At 41.8% G+C, this 17,320-nt stretch overlaps 1 protein-coding gene across 6 annotated transcripts in view; it reads left to right on the forward strand.

Moving 5' to 3' along the window:
- Window positions 1–17,320, forward strand: part of dock4b (dedicator of cytokinesis 4b) — a 126,502-nt gene that overhangs the window by 94,512 nt on the left and 14,670 nt on the right. For all 6 annotated transcript variants that reach the window (XM_084346364.1, XM_084346365.1, XM_084346366.1 and 3 more), the window contains 12 exons: window positions 160–253; window positions 351–499; window positions 2,892–2,978; window positions 3,062–3,166; window positions 3,436–3,577; window positions 6,229–6,395; window positions 8,597–8,683; window positions 10,449–10,625; window positions 13,228–13,311; window positions 14,406–14,525; window positions 14,945–15,066; window positions 16,024–16,135. In XM_084346364.1, coding sequence (XP_084202490.1) covers window positions 160–253; window positions 351–499; window positions 2,892–2,978; window positions 3,062–3,166; window positions 3,436–3,577; window positions 6,229–6,395; window positions 8,597–8,683; window positions 10,449–10,625; window positions 13,228–13,311; window positions 14,406–14,525; window positions 14,945–15,066; window positions 16,024–16,135 — 1,446 coding nt within the window. The remainder of the gene's footprint in view (window positions 1–159; window positions 254–350; window positions 500–2,891; window positions 2,979–3,061; window positions 3,167–3,435; window positions 3,578–6,228; window positions 6,396–8,596; window positions 8,684–10,448; window positions 10,626–13,227; window positions 13,312–14,405; window positions 14,526–14,944; window positions 15,067–16,023; window positions 16,136–17,320) is intronic.

Raw genomic sequence — 17,320 nt, forward strand, 5'->3', positions numbered from 1 at the left:
GCACCTCTACCGTAGAGCAATCTGTCACTTTTAAAAAAATTGTCCTCATTTGCATCTCAAACTCGAACTCTAATTTTCATAATCCCCTTCTCGTCCTCTCACTCTCTCTCATGGTTCTTCCATCCTCATCATCACTGTATCACCCACTGCTCCTGTCAGAACTTCTACAAAACTGAGCTGAACAAAGAGGAGATGTACATCCGCTACATTCACAAGCTGTACGACCTGCATCTGAAAGCACAAAACTACACAGGTACGCCTAAAGGAGTGACCCTAACATGCAGTACGTGTGAGCGTAGAAGCAGATACATTACTTAACATGTGTGCCATCTCCTGACTGTGTGTCACAGAGGCGTCGTACACCCTGCTGCTGTATGATGAGTTACTGGAGTGGTCCGACAGGCCGCTCAGAGAGTTCCTCAACTACCCCATGCAGAGCGAGTGGCAAAGGAAAGAGTATCTGCATCTCACCATCGTCCAGAATTTCGACAGGGGCAAGGTGAGCTTAAACACAAACCGTGATATTCGCATTCAAGCATTTGTGGCTTATCTTTGACACTTATGATAGTAAATGGAAAGTCTTTGGGTTTTGAACTGTTGGTTGGACAAAAAAGCTATCTGAAAACAACACTTGGAAATTGTGTGGAGCATTATGATAATAGTCGCCAAATAAGTCAAGAGTGAAAACTAGAAAAAGGCACTCACACACACACTACAAACCTAAATTTTTCAGCAAGATCCATGTATTATTGCCTGAGAAATTAACAAAAATGTTCTAAAACACCCTGTCTCGCAATGTTAAAGAAGTGAGAAAAAATGTTGGGATCCCCACTAAAAGTTAATGGGGTCTATTCTGGTCCAAGGTCCATCCCACAGCCAAGTTTCATGGTTATCCTTTCAGTAGGTTTTGTGTAATCCTGATCACAAACCAACCATCCAACAAACAAACGTATGAAAACAACACCTCCTTGGCGGAGGTAATAATTGTTCGTTGCAGCCCTATTTGTATAAAGAAACATCATGATAAAATTAAAGCTACCATCCCCTGGATCAGATGGGAAAAACTGAATCATATATGCTGTTTTTATATATTATTTAATGTTTATTTTATCTTTTAGTACTTTTTTGATTCAGTACTTTGTTTTGAAGTCAAGTCAACTTTATTTATATAACATATTTCATGACAGGAGTAGACTCAGTGTGTTTTCTTGTTGATATATTTTATTCTTACTTACTCTTGATGTATCATCCTTCAATATTTATGCTTTCTTTTTATCTACACTGTGATATTTTCTATTCTAGAAGGAGCAGCTGTAACATACGCCTTCTTCCCCCGGGGGGGATCAATAAAGTATTTCTGATCCTGATTATGCCACACACGACTGCATTTATAGCCTAAGCTAATTTGCAGTGTCCATCCCTAGAAAGCCTTTAAAATACATAAAATATGAACTCAACAATGAATACACAAGAGACAGTACAATATAATATGTATAAGAAAATACACAGAACAATAAGAGAAGGGAAGGACTATTCAGGACTAAATGACTGATCCTGCTTCAAAATTGTTTCAGTTTGCATCTAAAATCATCCCAGTCAAGATCCAGTTTGAGTTCTGCAGGTGACAAACTCTACATATAGAAAATCCACCTGACAGAAAAAGCTGAGGATTTATGTAAAAGGCATTTTCCTGTTTGGATGCTCCACGTGTTACTGAGATCGAGTGGAAGCACAAGGTCACTGAGCGCCTGAGGAGCCTGGTGATGTAGGCCCGACAAGAGTTCAAGATAAGTAAATCTGATAAATTCACCAAAACTTAATATATTTAATTTTGGTGATAGCAGCTCAGAGAAACACAGCAAGACAAGTGACCTCTTAACTCAGTTAACCGCCAGTAAATGTGCCACGCCGCTGTGGAGGCAGCAGCGTGTTCGAGTTTTATCGAGAGCACTTTTTGCTCGCGAGCAGCTTCTCATGCATATTCTAAAATCAAACTCTAATTCACACCTGGCACTTTAAAAAAGAAGCACAGTCACATCATATCTGCTTTGTTTAAACAAATGAATACATGCATTCTATCCTAATAAGCTTTAAAAGACAATTAGTTAAACATTAATACTTGGATGCAGCGGGAGCTGATAGACGTCATTCACACGAAACGAAATCCCTCATGAGAGGAGAGATGAAAAGTACGTGTCACTTGCAGTCAGACATTTAATTTCTACCTGTTGTGACGGCGGCTCGAGGCATCAGCACCTCTTCACGTTGTAAGTGCACATATTCCCACCACTACTTTAAGAAATATTGCGGTAGATGGTCCCAGCCGTGTGTGTTTTAGGCCTCGGCTGGGAATGAAAAGTGAGATTGGCAGCTTAAACAGCTGATTCAGGACGAAGCAGCATTATACTTTTGTTTCTCCTCCTCTACTTATTTTACCTTTTAATCCTAACTACCTCTGCCATCGCTCTGTGCACTCTCAGGGAAAAGTGGCATTATGGAAACCCTCCAAAATTGCACACATCCAAGAAAGAAAAAAAGACTTGAACATCCCTGATGAAATAACACAGCACTACGGAATCATTAAAACTGCTCCCCTCGTTACTCATAGTCCAATTTTCCTTCACGTTCCCGAGCTTTGCCATCTGCCAGCGCCGCCGCGTAGGGATTAGAAGGCGGCAGGAAAGGAAAGCTTTTCATTTAATTAGCAAGATGGCTGGGGCGCTGGAGTGTACAGTACCTGCATGAAAAGGTTACATTCAGGTTCTGACTCGCCAGTGCCACCCAGTGGGGACCGTTAGGCTTAGCAGCACCACTGCAGAGCAAGAGCCTTACTTTCTTTGTTTCCCAACTGTGTTTTGAGGATGATTCAGTGTTTGCTTTCGCGTCTTCAGTGTTGGGAGAACGGCATCATCCTGTGCAGGGAACTGGCCGACCAGTACGAGTCCTACTACGACTACAGGAACCTGAGCAAGATGAGGGTGAGTTGTCCACGATAAAAAAGTAGGAAAGAAATACAAATACTCGCTTACTAATTAATCTAATGCACGTTGATGGTTCCTAGATGATGGAAGCCTCTCTCTATGACAAGATCATGGACCAGCAAAGACTAGAACCCGAGTTCTTCAGAGTGGGTTTCTATGGAAAAAAGTTCCCTTTCTTCTTACGGGTAAAGAAATCTCCATATTCCTTCTGTGTCATGAATATTAAGTATAACAGAATAATACGTTCACCCTCTCCTGCAGGAAGAATTAACTTTCCTTATATAAGACTCCTCCAGTGCGAGGTGACATTCAGAAACTCTTATTCAATGCCATTAAATGATGTAACAGGCCCCTGTCCTTGGTGGAGTTTGAGGCCGAGGCTGCAGTCGCAAGGTACGGCCACTAGGTGTCAAGCTAACCCCACGCTGTCTTCTCTCCCCCCCTTCCTCTGCAGAATAAGGAGTTTGTGTGCCGCGGCCATGACTACGAGAGGCTGGAGGCTTTCCAGCAGCGGATGCTCAACGAGTTCCCCCACGCCATCGCCATGCAGCACGTCAACCAGCCCGACCAGACCATATACCAGGCAGACGCGCAGTGTATCCTTGGATATAAAGAGGGAACTCACTTGCAGATGAGTGCAGCCATGCTGAACAGACATCATGACATGAGAGCAGCACAGTATACATACACAAGTAGAAGCTTACACACACACATACTCGGCATGCTTTGTGTTTACACACACACAATCACCTGTAATTAGGCACCATGCAGCCTTCAGTGCCTCACAATCTCTTTCTTGTTTCATCAAAGGCCCATTCACAGATGAGCCTGCACTCTAACTGTACTAGATGTATACAGATACTCATACAAGAAAGAACTTCACACTGTGATTTTAACACAGCAAAACCCCAACGGCTGAATTTCCACTGTGGAAACATTTTCAATGGATCCACTTGCCAAATAATCTGTCAATAATGTCCTCTAGCTCGATAATAATACAGATAAGAGACGCTTTTAAATGAGAAAAGTGTTGATACTACAGTCAACTGGGTTGCCTCAGTTATTTCATAATGCTTTGCAGGCAGCAGTGAGTGCTTAGAGGACTTTTTTTTTACCTGGGTTCGGTCCGTCAGGCTACACCCTGGCTGCCATACCTTATGATTTATTTCTCCAAAATGTTCAAACAGACTCAGCGATAAGACTGTAGAGACAAAGAGGGCAAAGTGTTTATCCTGCTTAGTGTGAGAGAGGTGATTTCTAGGATTATTGTGAGGGCATCTTCTCGATTATTACAAATATCATTAAATCCACACTTTAAAGCAACATTATGTAATGTTTTTTACCTTAAAATAACAGCTTCAAAATCATTTTAATGGTACAGTGTCTTGTAACGGGGTGAATGGTGTCTGTTACAGCCACTCCGCCACTTGTTTCTGCACTATGTAACTTCAGTGAGAGGGAAGGATCACAGCATTACATACATGTTTACTTCAACATACCAGTTTCAACACATAACAGTGTTCTAATGTAATGAGTTTCGTTTGTAGTTAGCGGCTAAATTACCTCTGAGAAATTGTTACGGACCTGGGATTGTGGTGTTGCAACTGTGGGGGACGTCACATCACACAAAATGCCAATTTCTACATAATGTTGCTTTAAATCCACTTGGATTTAACACGGTACCCATGTGTTGGATATCAAAATTTGCAGAAAATCTCAACTCTCTGTAAATTGAGGCACTCATTTGTCTTAGAACAATGTCTAACAAGATAATTTGGCCCAAAAGCATAAAGGTTGAAGTTTGATTTTGAATTTCTTCAAATCTTTTGTGAAAAAATCCCAAATACATTTGGTGCTTGAATTTGGTTTACCATTACAAAAGTAGTGTTATATCTGAATAAGATAGTAGATCAAAGCATCATAAATGTCTAAAAAAATAAATAATTGTCATATGTTTCAATTAGAAGTAGGCATGAGACAATATGAAAGTTTCATGTCATGATTTTCAATCCAACATAATTGCGATTCCTGAAATTATCCAGATAACCATCAAAATATTCTTCAAACTAAAATTGCATTAAAACATACAGGAATCACTTTAACCTTACTTTTTGTTCGGAATAGAATATTTTTATTGCATCACAGATGCGACGCGCATCGAAGAATCTTAAATAAGTAATCCTTATATAATAAATAATATCTTCCTGCACAAATAAAAGATTAAAAAAAATGGTGGTAATCTCATCCGCCTGTCGAGCTCCAGAGGTAAAATGGGACTATAAAATGTGCCTGTTTGAAGTGCTGTTAGGCTCCACTGACACGTTGAGAGCTATACGGTTCTCCGTAGTGTGTGTTCAAAAGAAGCTGTACAATATGGGAGCCTTTAATTATTCACACTAATGTATGGGGCAACTGTTGGCCTATATAGAAGTAGAGGGAGGGAAAAGCAAAGACTAAGTGACGTAATGACAGAGGGACGTGTTCAAGTTTGTCATCTTGTTGTTTTTCCGATGCATGTGACGCGTTTGCTTGTATGTGCCTGCATAAATTAGCACACCGCTGTGTCGTCCTCATACAATGCAGATCAATAGCTTCCCTCAGATCACTCACCCGTCTGTACGTCTTCGTTGCAAACACTCGGGTATGTACAGTAGCTGTCATAATTGACGTTGTTCGTGATGAAACCAAGGCTGAGCAGCGTCGACCGACTTGCTTCCTGTTCTAATGTTATCCTCCACAAGTAACATAAAACGCCGTGTGTGGTGTGTGCGTCTTTTCTGGAGTGTTTGTGTGTACGTACCACCAAAAGGCGGGTCAAACCAGTTGGCAAGATATTATTCCCTGTCATCAATTATTGGTCGATAAGTAATTGCTGCTTTTGGTTCCATTTGTTTCCTTGATGTGTAGCATTGTGAGGCATCCGTGCTTTATTGTTTTGGCCCCTGTTAATATATCCTTGGCAGGTTATTGTTTCCACGTGGATGTAAATAAAAAGTGTGTGCGGTCACTGGCCTGACTTATGAAACAAAAGATATTGCAGGAGAGTTGTACACACACACACACACGCTTCACCTGCCTGCGTGTGTGCTCGTCTTCTGCGTGAGTGTGTCTGCGATTTCCCATGTTCTTCCAGGTCACTGAAGGATTCCTGTCCGTTTTAATCTGCAGTGCTTTCCCTTGTCACTCTTCCATTACCTCTCTCTCTGTCCTTCTCTGTTGTGTTTTCCTTAACTTCCGCTGCTTCCAGACCTGCAGATCTACGCTGTAACCCCCATCCCGGAGAGTCAGGATGTGCTGCAGAGAGACGGAGTGCCTGACAACATCAAAAGCTTCTATAAGTTCAATCACATCTGGAGGTTCAGATATGACCGGCCCTTTCACAAGGGAACCAAAGACAAGGAGAATGAGTTTAAGGTACGTTAGAAAAAAAAAAAAATCTCTAGAAAGACAAGAGATTTTTTACTCAACATGGATGAATCTAACCGTAAACCACATGGCAGAAATAAACACAACTAGTTTTTCTGCTGTCTTTAGCTCACAGGTCAAAGCACACGCCCATTTCCTACTGCAAAGCATTGCAAGCTACCTATGAAAGTGGATGTCCTCCAGATCAAAAAGGGAAAATAATGGATGAAACCGAGTAGAGGTCCAACAATTAGTTTATTAATCATTTAGTCAATTGAAAAAAAAGGGGGTTTTCAAACCTTTTTTTGACAGGACTGAACAATTAATCGAAATAATCCACAGATGACTCGGTGATGAAAGGAATCATTTGTTCCTGCTAGAGTTCAGCTTCGGCCACATTGTTCTGTCCAAACCCGGCAGAGTCAGACTAGATTAGTAACCAAGCCCGACCTGAACTATACAGGCGTTTTTTATTGTTTTTTTTACCTCCAATCCCAAATCAAGCCCACCTCTGCTTTTCTGCATTTCTGAAATTTCATCCATATTTCACTCCATGCATTTTGATGAATTTAGATTTTGTTGAGCTACTACAGTGTAGTAGTTGCAAAATGTAATATGCTTGGAAATAACGACTGAAAATCAAGTTTTCTTTGAATATTTCAGATTTTAGAATTACACATTTATGATCATTAGCATTTGACTGATGTGAAACAGCTTCATTTTCATCTACACTCAGGTATTAGTCTGCGTGCAGCGCATGTTTTATTCAGGCTGACTCCTGTAGCACCAATTATACACGCGCTGCACACGCTCTAAACACACACACACACACACACAGACATGATATTAGGCGCATAAATATTCAATATGAACACACACATACACACACGCCCCATGCAGTCATTTCACTCCCTCAGTTCTATCAAAGCCATTTTGCCAAATTTAATCATGATGTCACATTTCCATCCCTCGCCCGCAGGTGGGAATAATACTATATGTATGATAAACTTTTGCATGGTGAGAAGACTCGGCAGCAGCCAGGATGTGGTGTCATCAGTCATAATAAAGCAATAACGAAGAAATTCAACAGTTTCTATCTGCAGAAAATAATAGTTCATTGAAAGGTCAAGGCTTTTAGTTTTGTCAGATTTTCCTTTCAACTTCCTGTTCTTACACTGTAATCCATGTTTTTTTTTCAGTAGGTTTTCAGGTGGGTTTCTTAGCCTTAAAAAGCAGAAAATCAATAAAGGGCAGCAGGGTTGTGTAGTGAGTCGGAAGACCCTGCTGCAACCTAAGGACACTGGATCGATACAGTGTGTCTGCACTCATCTGCTCTGCTGGAGTGTCCTTGAGCAAATAACTGGGTCCCAAACTAACCTTAAAATGAATTAAGCTGTACTGTATTAGCACCTTGTTGGTCACCTGGCTGTGGAGTGAGCCCAGAGAACAAAATGTCCAACTGGGGATTAGAAAAATAATAATCAGCATGTTATCACCGTCACTGTGACATTAGCATTTAGCTCAACAGGGCGCAGGGTTTCTGAGAGTCCTTAAAGAGGACAGTTCACACACCACAAGCCGAGAACCATCTAGTTGTATTATATTCGATGGAAGGCAGATACAACTCACAATAAAGCAATCTAGATAAATAGTTCAACAGTTATGCCCTCACAATGTCATAAATATGATTTTGACACATATTAAAAATTGTTGACTTTACTCGTACAAAGTCGCATTATCTTCCGCCTCGCTTTTAAATTGTAGCCTATTAATGACTACAATTAACTGCTCTCCATCCGTCACGCTGCCTGATATGTTTACAACAATCACAGTGTAAACATCACTGCAGTTGCTCCACTATCCACTATGATAATAGCCTGCAGTGAATCCTAGAGTTTCCATAGTTTACTCGCTGTCAGAATGACCTTGTGGGATGCTGGCGTATTGACAAGCACGCTGGCTGACGGGGTAAGTGGTGGAACATGAATGATGACAGGAGATATAAGAAATGACATCTGACCTACACCTACAAGTGGGGGTTTGGCAGTAGGTGTACTCAACATGTTTTCCTCAAACTATGTAATTAAATGCCGTCTGCCAGAGATACAGCGCATGTGTGCATTAGGTATAACTAGCTATGGATTTCTGTGGATTTCTAAGTGTTTTTAGCAATCAGCTAGTACTGACGAGTGTGTTGTGTCTTATTACAGAGCCTTTGGGTGGAGAGGACGACCCTGACTCTTGTCCAGAGTCTTCCAGGCATCTCTCGCTGGTTTGAGGTGGACAAGAGGGAGCTGGTGAGTGTGACCACCTCTGATGAAATATCCATGAAGACATAATTGCAGCACACACAAGGGACACTGTAATACGCTTTTATTTTGTAGGTTGCAATTTCGAGCACTCACAGCCAATACCCGAGTATCGATCCGAGACATTACATTGAACAGCAATAATGACCTAGGTCAGGAGTCTGGGGGTATTGAACACATTACACTTCCTGCAATAGATAGATGATATGAACTGGATGCTTTGATGAGCAAAATGTCCATTTTTTTCAAATGGACCAATACTTGTTCTGTGTTTCTAGACTGGAATCGCTATCATACTTGATACCAGTCCATTGCTTCAGTGTTACACATAAATCCCCTCAAAAGCTTTCCGTCTCGGATCTTCTCGCTCAGATCTCTAAGGAGTGGGAGGATTTTAAAAGCTGTTTTGTCCGGCGTATGCAAAACATAACACAGCGTCTGTCTCTGTAGGTCTAAGCACATATTCTTTAGCGCGTAGCCGCCGAGCATGGTGTGAAATTGTGGACTGTAAAAAACCCCACTGTTATTCTATGATGGTTGTGCAGTGCAATAGCATATAAAATATAGATTTGGCAAAAGCTCTATTAGCAAGAGGATTAAGCTTTGCGTGAGACAGAGGAAGAAAAAGAAAGAGAAAGAAAATACAGTACAGGATGAAGGGAAGATGGTTTTTATGCATCCATGAGCATACGCAAAATGGCTGCATGTGAGTGTGTTTGGTATAATACAGTGCATGCCTTAGACTTAAAGGGGAGTTCTGTTTTTAAAAATTGGCCCAATGCTTACATATTTTTCTGTCTAAATGATTCATTTTGTTTTGTTCAGTAAAACGTCTCATCCAGCGACTGCAATGTAATCCTTGTGGGCAACTTCTACCAAGTTCAGTAAAAGTTTTTGCCATCGTCAGACTCAGAACGTTATTCTAAGTGTCTGACAACATGAGGGAAATTATTCCTACAGAGGCGGACCTTTTTGTTAAGAGTTAAATCCTTTTTTTGTTGTTCAACCAGGAACAGCTGCTACGTCGCTCTCGCCAAAACCACCAAACTCCATTTACTGAAACACAAATTTTTATTAAAATAATGCTATGTTTAAATCATGAAAAATTGCTATGTTTAGGATAAAGATGTTGCTAGTAGTGCTAAAAAAGACAAGTGTCACCCAACTATTTCCCATCACCTCAATGCAACATTTCAGCATCTTTCAGCTCATTGTTTGACTTCACTCATCAACCCTGTTCCCCGATGCAGCAGGCAGCACTTTTTAGTAAAGAAGCTCTAAAAAATCCCCTGTACATTACCTGCCCCAGCACCACATTTAGGACAGATAATGTTAGCAACTAGCTTGTGAACATAGTGCAGCATTAAGCAGCTAAAGAGCAGGATAGTTCCATCAGAAGTTGGTGGAGACCAAAAATGGAGCTAAAAGGAGCAAAAAATGGCCTCAGAAAAGGTGTTACTGTTTCCCCGTATCTGCTGGACGCATAAATAAGTCACTGTTAGCTTACAAGTTTGCCATATCAACTTAAACATGATGATATTTCAACACTTACACTTCCCATAATGCACCTCGACAGCACAGTACACCCTGATAATAGCCCACCAAACTCCACACTCCCACCTTGTAAATCGGATTCTCCTTCATATATCTTCTTTTCTTCAAGGTTTCAGTTTTTTGAAAGCTCCCTTGAGAGCCACAGAAGAAGTGACCCCATAAAACTAGCTAATTTCTCCACATCCTCCCTTCCCCGTAGGTGGAAGTAAGCCCGCTGGAGAACGCCATCGAGGTGATCGAGAACAAGAACTTACAGCTGCGCACATTGATCACCCAGTGTCAGAGCCGGCAGATGCAGAACATCAACCCCCTCACCATGTGCCTCAACGGGGTCATCGACGCCGCTGTCAACGGGGGGCTGGCCCGCTACCAAGAGGTATGGATGGATAGATGGAGGATAAGGTTGGGGGATTTTAGAGACTGAGGCAGCGATGACATATGGATCGGCTAATGATGCATGAAGGTGGGTTTTAGCGGCGAGATGTATGGACAGGGAGCGTTTTGCGGAGGGATGAGCGGATGAGCTGATGGATGGACGCTCGAGTGGTTGGGCGAAGGGTTTGACTGATGTGAATGGATGGTATGGAAGTGGGAGGATGAGATGGAAGGGTGGATGGATGTGGGATCGGTCAATGGATGGATGTGGGGAGAAAGAGGGGTCAAAAAATGGCAGGCAGAGGAGTGAGAGGAAAGAGTATAGAGAGATGGATGGCTGATAATAGCGGAATGAATGAGATGGGAGTGTTTATGCAGCCGCTATAATAAAACTGTGGTCAATCCAAACGTTTGCATCCGCTGCTTCTCCAAAAGTAGACAATTGCACGAAAAAAAACCACTCCTAAACCAGGTGCAGCACGATCCGAAAAAAGAAAAGACATCAACAAATCGACTCGGGAAAACATTTTTTTACCCTCAGCTAACTGAGTGGACTCGAATTGCTCGGTGTCGCATAGCAACCACCCTTTCCGCCGGGAGCACATATGTGAAGATGCATGTGTGTGAATATACTGTAAGTGCATGTGTTTGGGAGTGAATATTGGGTTTGTGCAGAAGAGCGTGCCTCTGTGCAGAAGTAGCCTATCAGGGTTTGTAGGATACTGGATCAAACCACAAAGGAAAGGGTCGCTCAAGAACTTTCTGAGCTCACTGCCCTCATTAAAGCATATTATAGCATAAAGAATTACTTTCAGAAACATTTTGTCAGGGTCATGTATGTGTTTCTGTGTGTATACATGTATAAAAGCTGTTTCTCTGGGTATAAATGACAACAGTGTTCTGGGGACCTTATTTTCAGCTATTTGAGTTTTATTATTATCTCATATATACATTTTAAAAGCCTGAGTTTCAGTTACTTCTCCAAAAGTACATAATGCCCCTTTAATTTTCATTTTCATATCAACCACAATTATTTTTCCTTGAGGTGGACACAGATGGGTCTGTGGCAAACACCACTGGTATCGACACACTTCTTTTGCGGGATATAGCATGCAGCACCCCCCGCGCTATAAATCTATTAATTTCCCAGCGTAATACCGATCGACAGCTGTGGAGGTATGCCGGGCTACAAATGAAGGAGGAATTGTCATTATTAATATTCAGATTTATTGCTTTAGTTTGAGCCTTGGAGGGGGGGGGAATGCTGTCTGATTTATTTCCCCTCCCCTCAGCGTTCTCTCTCTAATTGGACTTTTCTAATGATTAACTGAGCCAATCCATGGCGAGGCCTCACTCCCCACAGCCCGGCGACGAATTTCCATCATTCGTAGAAGATTATTGATTATTTTTTCGCTGCCTTTTCCGGAGGTCCTTGGTTGGATTTCCTGCTCCAGGCAGTGTTTCTCTCTCTAGAATTACTACTGCGGCGCTGTTGCATATGTACTCTGATGTTTACGCAATAAAATGTGTTTCATTTCTTCTACATGTGTCGCAGGTTTTTAATAACAAAAGAACGTGGCATCATGTTCAGTGCATACTAATATAGGCTATCTTTGTAGAGATTGCCATCTGAGGATGTTTGTCTGAAGGAATAATATCCTTGTTTCATTGAGGACGGCGACGAGTGTGTGTGACAGGTTTGAAGCAGCGTCGAGCGTCTTTTCTCTTCAAACGTCATCTGGCTCTGTCTCTTTGGAGATAAACAGCTGTGTCCTTGTGAGAGGAACCGTGCTGATCTTTTTTGTGAACTCCTCCTTTACAGTACCTTTCAGTCTTTTTTTATTTGTGTGTACGTGTGTGTGTGTGCTTCCCTCCGTGGCAGATTTGAAAGCCGATTACGAGCCGGGTCTTTCATCAGCTCGTCGTGTCTCTGCTCTTTGTGTGCTCTGATGCAGAGTGAAAAGGATTTACCGTAATCTGTAGACACATCACAAGTGTCGATGGCATTGTAAACAACAAGGAACTGGCATTTTTAATATATGGAGAGGACAAAAATGGTTATCGTCATTCAAGGCAGACCGGACATTTTTCATCGTATCTGTTTCTCGTTTGAGGCGTGCTTTTTTTTTTTTTTTTTGCCGTTTTTGAAGGCAAATGTCTGGGAAAGTCACAGAAAGCGCATAATCAAGAAGTGTGATGTTTCTGAAGAGACGTGATCTGTAACAGGAAGCAGTGACAAGAAAAGCTTTTAAAATCTGAGACTAAATTAGCCCCTAAATCAAAGTAAAATCAATCGTTTGATTCCACTAATATGCATTTGGCTGAGTGTTTCTCTTTCTCTATTTTTAGCTTTTTATTCCGCTCCCTGAACTTGATATTAATATCGCAACACAAAAAGACAGGAGTATTTCACCTCGTTTGAGCTGGATGTTAGTTGACTCTTGTTTGCTCACTTTGTGTGCGAATGTTTTTCAAGGATTCAACTGAAAATTGTGAGGACGCTAATTCACTGTGTCAGCCCAGCAGGGATCCAGGTAAACTCTGCGGTGCAGAAAGCTCCTGGTGTGAGCATAACAGATGTTTCTCATTTTGTCTCTGCGCAGGCCTTTTTCGTGAAGGACTACATTATGAATCACCCCGAGGACGGCGACAAGATCGGGCGACTGAGAGAGCTCATGTTTGAACAGGTTTGTAATAAGAGATATGAAGGCTTAGACCTTGGAAAGACCTTGGAAACAGTTTGTGACAAAACAGTCAATGACTGCAAAAAAGTGGAACTTGAGTTGTTTTCGCCAGTGCTTTTTACAGTATAATGCCATTTAGTACTGAGTGTTAATATCCTGTTTTCCTTTTTAGAAATGGGATGAAACATCAATGGGGATTGGCAGGTTCACTCTTCATACGATGCAAAGTATTTCCTTCAGTAATTGTCCCCGTCACAGGGGGACAGATACTGATTTTTAGGCCGATACCTTGTCTGAGAGTTACAATCAATCAGATAACAATATATCAGCCAGTGTTCATTATTGACAGTGTCCAAAATGACCTTTGACATATGTTCGGCATTTCTATACTGTAAAAACTTTTCTGGAGCTTCACAGCAAAACAGAGTTGCAGGATCTGATATCCCAGTGATTTTAAAAGAAATTATGTGCAACCACTTAAGGAGGGGTGTGTTAACGCTTTTAGCTTGGCGGCTACGGTGGGGATTTCGGCTTAGAAAAGGGTGAATGTCACGTCTTTTCAAATCAATTTTGGACCTCAGGGATTCCAGAGACTTGGATTACGCCGGACAAGTTGTCTCGAGCCATTTTAGTTTTAGTTTATTTGAGTTGTTTGTTGGTTTTTTTACATTTTAAAACAAGTCCCCATCTATTTCAGTTGTTTTAACAGAATGCTGCAGCGCTGTTTTGCTGTCGAGCTCCAGAAATGTTTTGTGCACTACAAAAAACTTCCCCCTACTTTGCATCAGTATGAAGGTGGGAACACAATGGCCGAATTATCATTTTTGGGTGAACTTATCCTTTAAGTCAATTGTACTTACATTCCATCACTGGTTATTCTAGATTTTGACACTGAGATTTTTATTCTTACATCGAATGTATATCGTTTCCAAATGTTGCTTATCGGCATCCTTGGTTACTAATAATCGCTATCTGTATTGGCCCCAAAAAATCCATATGATCCCATTGTGTTTAAAAGATAATAGTTAATCAAGTCAACCTCTTGACTTTCTGTTGTCTATAATATCCAGAGATGTTAACCAGCTTTTGTTTTGCAGGCACACATTCTGGAGTACGGCCTCGCTGTGCACGAGAAGTTTGTTCCCCAGGACATGAGACCGCTCCACAAGAAGTTAGTGGACCAGTTCCATCTGATGAAATCCAGTCTCGGCATTCAGGTACGTCAGAAGACAAGACACCCTCATCCATCTCAAAGAATGTTTTTCAAAGGCTGCTACTTTTATAAACTAATGAGGGATTTAAATATCAAGTCAAACAGAAGTTAGTTAGTTAATGATGGATCACACGTATCAGAAAGATTTAAGATTTCCTACTTGAGGTAATGAATTTTTCTCAAATCATTAAGTCTCCTTTAGTCCTTTATGAAGCACACGCTGTACGCAACAACAGAAACCGACCGCTGTGTTCAGACTTCCGAGTGAACGACCCCATCGGTCCTCCAGGGAGAAAGCCACCCCTCATTAAACAGACTTCCTTTTTATGCACTTGTGTGTTTTTTTTATTTTGCATACCTCACGCTGGCATCAAGAAGCATTTAATCATGTGCGCTTCCTCTCGTCCAATTTAAACACCCCAGGAGTTTCCAGCTTATGTGCGCGCGAGCCCGGTGCACTTCACCAACGGGAGCCCGCGGACCTGCAGGAACTCCGTGCCCAACATCATTAGCCCAGACGGTGGCAGAGGGGTCGCCAGACGGAGGTGCGACCTTATTCTGTCTTTTGTTTTGAGAATTTATTGATGTTACGTCTCCAGTTTGTCTTTCTTTCTTTTCTCTTCTTTGTTTCTGTCACATAAGAAATTTAAATGGAACTCAAAAAGCTTTTTACTTCAGTATTAAAGTTCGGCTTCATATTGTCTCACCTTCCTTCGCTGTTCCCGATGTGCCACCCTTGACTGCAGATCTGACTCTTCATCTTCTTTATTTTACTTTTCTGTGTCCCCATCTCACCCCCAACACCACGCTCTGTGCCTCTGTGCCTCCCTCTCCTTCCTCCCATTCCTCACCGGTGTGCCATACAATAGGCGGGGGCTGGCACCCACAGGGACATTTCTATGTGCCTGCCGCCGGGCCAGCAGGCGGACGAGTGTGTGTGTGGGAGTGTGTGTATGTGTGTGTGTGTTTTGATGTGTTCAGTGACCCTGCCACTCTGTCTACCTGCGACATTCTGCCTCCACAGTCCGTTCCCAGGGGGCACATCCACACAGAAAGATACGGACACACACATCACCTCCATCTCCCCGTGACATTTTGAGTTTTTCTTGTCGAGGTTTTGATTTCTTTTTTTGTGCTCTGTTTGGAATCACAAAAGCCCGGTTACATCTATTTTTTTTTAGCACCTTTTTCGTGGGCAAAGACTTCTGCTTCAACCTTCTTTTAAAAATTGTGTTTGTTCTTTAACCTTTGTTTTAAACTTTTGCCTTTCGGTAGACAAGTCCTGGATGAAATGCTGTGACTGCTGCATCGATTATCTTCTTATAATCTGACATTTTCTATCTCTGTTTGTCTTTTTCCCTCCCTGGCTGCCCTTTGGTGGGACTCGTGCTGAATTTTCGGTGAGTGAAACCGCTGAAGTCTAATGAAACAAAAAACCTCAACCTATCTCTCTTTGCTGAAAGCCACAGTGACCATGTCTCTCTGTCTCTCAGCCCCCGCAGCTACCCTGCGGTGAACCGCTACTCCTCGTCCTCTCTGTCATCTCAAGCCTCCAACGAAGTCAGTAACATCACAGGGCAGTCGGAGAGTTCGGATGAAGTCTTCAACATGCAGGTAATCTCTTCCCCTCTTATTCACATGCCTCTTATTCCTGCCCACAAAGGCTCTTAAGGCAGCAGAGCCCACATCCCAACATGCTCATTGCCCTCTTGCTCCCTACTTTTCAGATTTCACTTGCAATTCCTTTTTAATCCCCCTCACTCCATCCCTCTTCTCCTGTGAACCTTTTTGCTCTGTAGTCCTCTCTGCCTCATCCAGCCAAGGAAATTGTCATGATTACATCAAATAAAGACACGGTGCTTTGTGTGCTCGCCCAGGAAGCTCGCTGGAGTTGGGCACTAATCTAAAGTAGATTTGGCCAATTCAGAAAGCTGCCGACAACTCCTGGCAAGCTGTCTGGCACACCTGGCAGGAAGCAGAGAGAAGCGGTTGTTGCTGATCTGACTGAACCTATTACAATACGGTTTTTTGAACATCGTCGCTTTTATTTGATAGATCAAGTACAATTTAGTGACGGTGATCCTGAAGACAAGTATTGTTACGGAACAGTAGTGCACTAAGACTTCAAACCATGGGTTTATTTTATAGAGGGAGTGTTTTTCTGATTGTTTTTGTCCTTTTTTTAAAAAAAATGGCCACTGTGACCAAAGTCAGTGTCAACCATCTGCTCATATATATATATATACACAAACAGATGGTTCAAATATCTGAGCACAATTAAGACAACATATTTGTAATATGGCAAGCTGTGCATAAAACCAGCCTGAGTTTTTGACAAACCACTTGAAATTTTTGGAAGAATTACATCGACATTTTCAGAATATTATACCCCACAAGTCCCAGCACAGTAAAAATGAATCTGTCACCAACAGTCGTTTAGCTCGGCCCGGTGGTCACCCTGAAGTTGCCAGGCAACAGGTGGACACTCTAGTAAGTCCCTGCCGCTGGCCAACAGTAATCCAGCACATAACTCTCCTAAAACCACAATATATTGTTTTGGCTTTTGTAAAGATTTAGCAAACAAGACATGAAATGTTAATTAGTTAGCTGTAGACAAGCTAGCTGTTTCACCTTGTTTCCTGTCTTTATGCTAAGCTAAGCTCCAGGCTAATGATTCAAATGGACAACAAGAGCAAATACTGTGTTTTTCAAAATCTCTTGACTATTCCTTTAAATGAAATCTGCAATAAACATAAGATGAAAAGTTAACTAGCATTTTGAGCATTTAACCATCATTTA

The sequence above is a fragment of the Pagrus pagrus genome (genome assembly GCF_965226575.1).
Source record: "Pagrus pagrus genome assembly, chromosome: 23".
In the NCBI taxonomy this organism is placed as follows: Eukaryota; Metazoa; Chordata; class Actinopteri; order Spariformes; family Sparidae; genus Pagrus; species Pagrus pagrus.